This window comes from Orycteropus afer, unplaced genomic scaffold, assembly GCF_000298275.1.
Source record: "Orycteropus afer afer isolate SDZICR_OR568_19922 unplaced genomic scaffold, OryAfe1.0 scaffold00382, whole genome shotgun sequence".
Lineage (NCBI taxonomy): Eukaryota > Metazoa > Chordata > Mammalia > Tubulidentata > Orycteropodidae > Orycteropus > Orycteropus afer.
In genome coordinates this window covers 2,722,829-2,726,419 of record NW_006921969.1, presented here as the reverse complement: position 1 = coordinate 2,726,419, position 3,591 = coordinate 2,722,829, and the positions used below count along the sequence as shown (strand labels likewise).

Below are 3,591 nucleotides of genomic sequence, written 5' to 3'. Positions count from 1 at the left end.
TAGGTGGCAGCGAGCTGTGTCCGCGCGCCAGCAGCGAGCAAAGCATGCAGTCGCTTAACATCACGCCAGAACAGTTTTCCCGGCTGCTGCGTGACCACAACCTGACACGGCAACAGTTCATCTCTTTGTATGGGCTGCGTCCGCTCGTCTACACTCCTGAGCTGCCCGGGCGCGCCAAACTGGCTTTCGTGCTTACTGGCGTGCTCATCTTCGCCTTGGCACTCTTTGGTAACGCGCTGGTGGTCTATGTGGTGACCCGAAGCAAGGTCATGCGCGCCGTTACCAACATCTTCATCTGCTCCTTGGCGCTCAGCGACCTACTCATCACTTTTTTCTGCATCCCAGTCACGATGCTCCAGAACATCTCTGACAACTGGCTTGGAGGTAAGCGAGTCCTGCCCTCCCTCCTTTTCCCCTAGCCCTCGCTGTCCAGGGGACCCTTCCGTGACTCTGACTTCTATACTTTTCCTTGTATGCCAAGTGAACCTGGTGACCGCTCTTAGAACTTCCCTACCTGCGCTCACGTAGAGATAAAAGTTTTTCCGCTGGGCTGCTTCTGCTGCTATCCAGCCTTTCCTCTTTACAGACTAGAATTGCAGGTCAGGGAAAGGAGGAAGGGTTCAGGGCCCTGAGGTTGGGAGTAGCACCATTCTCTATTCATTTGTTTCCTTTTCAGTACTTACCTTTTTTAAAATTTCTTTATGTTTTAATCATAATGGTAAGATAAAAATAATTGAAGTAGTAAAATATCTCAAAGTTAAAATCTTATCTCCTCACTACCTCCAGCCTCATTCCCCATTTGCTTGTGTGGCTTCCAGACATGTTCTCGTGCATAAAAGCATGTATTTATGGACTTAAGAAAGTAATAATTATACATTCATGGAAAAAAAATCTTGAATTAGATCTAATTTTTAAATATTGGACTAGCAGAGTCATGCAGAAAACATTTCCCTTCTTAATTGATAAAGAAGGAGAGAAAAAATTCACCACCACCTTCCATGGAAGGAGAGAGGAAATAGAGAAGTTATTTTGAGTCATTGAGTTAGGAGCAGTATGTGAAGATTGGAAGGAAAAAGGAAAAGAAAAACCACAGACAAAATACTTCCCAAAATGACCCAGCCTTTCCAAAGAGAAGTAATAGAGTGTGATCTGTTGTAATTTCATAAACAGTAGTGCCTTGTATCCCCACTATTGCTTATGGTGCATTTGGGGAGGAAGTACCCATATTTTCATTGGTGAATAAATATATTCTTATGTCCACATCAAAATTCTTGGAAAGTGGCTGGAAACAGAAAGAATGTGTAAGAAGTGAATCGTTATTCCTCCAAGCACTGCCATTTCCACCACTAGGTTAATTTCTTTTAAACTCTTGGAGGCTGTTTCTTTCATTCCACTGTCACCAATATGTGATTTTCACTTTATTTCCCTGGTAATACTTTTTTCCATTTACTTGCCCTGAGTTTGCTGAAGAGTCAGGATGCTAAAACCTTTGTTTCCCATATCATCTATGAGGTAAACCGATACTTTTAATTTTGAAGGAAATTATAATTGGTTTCTTTTATTGATTTTGCTTTTGGTGTCAAGTCCAACAACTCTCCACCAAACCCTAGGACTGAAGATTTTCTCATATTACTTTTTACCTAAAAGTTTATTTTATTTTTTAACTTTTTATTGTGATTTGGGTGAAATTATACAAAGCAGATTCATTTCATATTCAACAGTTCATACACATTTTGTTTTGTGACAGTGGTTATATTTCCTGCAGTGTAACAGCTCACCTTCCATTTTCTCTCTGTGGTTACCCTTTCCCTGTGTCCTTCTTACCTAGTCATTCCTGCCTCTCTACCTTGTACCTGTGAAAATACTGCCATTCTGATCTCCCATGGTTGATTATTCTAAGGAGTGCACCTCCTTGGAGTAGGTGTTCAGCTCATAGGCCTGTCTATTATTTGTCTAAGAGTTAAGCCACAGGAGTGAGTTCAATTATGGGTCTGAAGGCTATATAGTATTGGGGCTTCTACTAATCTCTATCAGACCAGTAAGCCTGGTCATTTTCATGATTTTGAGTTTTGTTCCACATTTTTCTCCCACTCCATACAGCATCTCCAGTATTGATCCCTTTCTAAGTGGTTGACATTGATAGGCAGGCACCATCTTGTCATTCTGGTCTCAGGGTCATACAGGTTGAGGTTCTGATGGTCCATTAGTCCTTTGGACTACCTTCTTCCGTGAGTCTTTGATTTTCTTCATTCTTCTTTGCTCCAGAAGAGGACAGACCAACAGTTAGTACTTAAAAGTTTAATGGTTTCATTGTATATATTGAGCTCTCTGTTCTGTTCTATAAATCAATGTGTCTATGAATTTCTGAGAAAGCATTTAATTTTAGAATAAAAAGCATTGATTTGAAAGTGACCCATGGTTTTAAATTAATTTATGGGTTATAGACTTTCTTATGCACTCTGATGGAATAATTGTACTAGAGCATTTTAAAGTTACATATTGCAATGAACTCCATAAAATTAATAGGGAAAGTTTTGATTATCATACATAAGTTATTTTTTGAGGAAAAGCAGAGGAGTTTTCACTTCTAAATGTCTGCAAAGGTAGATTTGTGATGCATATCCATACTGTCTGATAATTATAGCTTGATTTGTAAAAATGAACATAATTAAGCAAAATGGGATCTTATGTTGGGAATCAAAGTAGACTTGAAGTGAAGAGGACTTGAAGCACTTAAGTGGTGATGATTAGAGACAGCAGGCTTCAGTATGGATCATACACATCAAGATAAAAAAAAAAATAAAAATCCTTCCAACTGGACTAATAAGTAACATCAGGATAACCAAAAAAAAAAAAAAAAAACCTCACTGCCATTGAGTCAATTCTGACTCATAGTGATCCCCATTAGATTTCCAAATCTTTACAGAAGCAAACTACCTCATATTTCTTCTGTGGAGTGGCTGCTGAGTTTGAACCACCGGGCTTTTTGTTGAGAGCCAAATACCTTAACCACTATGTCACCAGAGCTCCTTTAACATATAACTGAGAAAATATTGAAATTGTAAATGATTTCTTTTTACTTGGACCCACAATCAATGGCTGTGGAAGTATCTATCAAGAAATAAAACAACATATTACATGGGGTAAATGTGAAAGATTTCTTTAAGGTGTTATAAAAGCAAAGATGTCTCTTTGAGGACTAAGGTGCACCTGAGCCAAGACATGGTATTTTCAATGTCTTCATATGCATGCAAGAGCTGGGCAAGGAATAAGGCAGAATGAAGAAGAGTTGATGTCTTTGAATTATGGTGTTGGTGAAGACTATTGAACATACTGTGGACTATTAGAAGAATGAACAAATCTGTCTTGGAAGTAGTACAGCCACGATGCTCCTTAGAAGTGAGGATGGCAAGAGTTTGCCTCATGTACTTTCAGCATATTATCAGGAAGGATCAGTCCCTGGAGAAGGACATGATGTTTGATAGAGGAGAGGGTCAGAGAAAAAGAGGAAGACCTTCAATGAGATGGATTGACACAGTGGCTGCAACAATGGATTCAAACATAGAAACAATTGTGATGATGCTGCAGGAC

General features: G+C 39.3%; 1 protein-coding gene across 1 annotated transcript in view; it reads left to right on the top strand.

The window, feature by feature from the left end:
- The first annotated feature begins 44 nt into the window (after positions 1-44).
- Positions 45-3,591, top strand: part of QRFPR (pyroglutamylated RFamide peptide receptor) — a 133,317-nt gene continuing 129,770 nt past the window's right edge. Inside the window, exon 1 of the mRNA XM_007953267.2 lies at positions 45-384. Coding sequence (XP_007951458.1) covers positions 45-384 — 340 coding nt within the window. The remainder of the gene's footprint in view (positions 385-3,591) is intronic.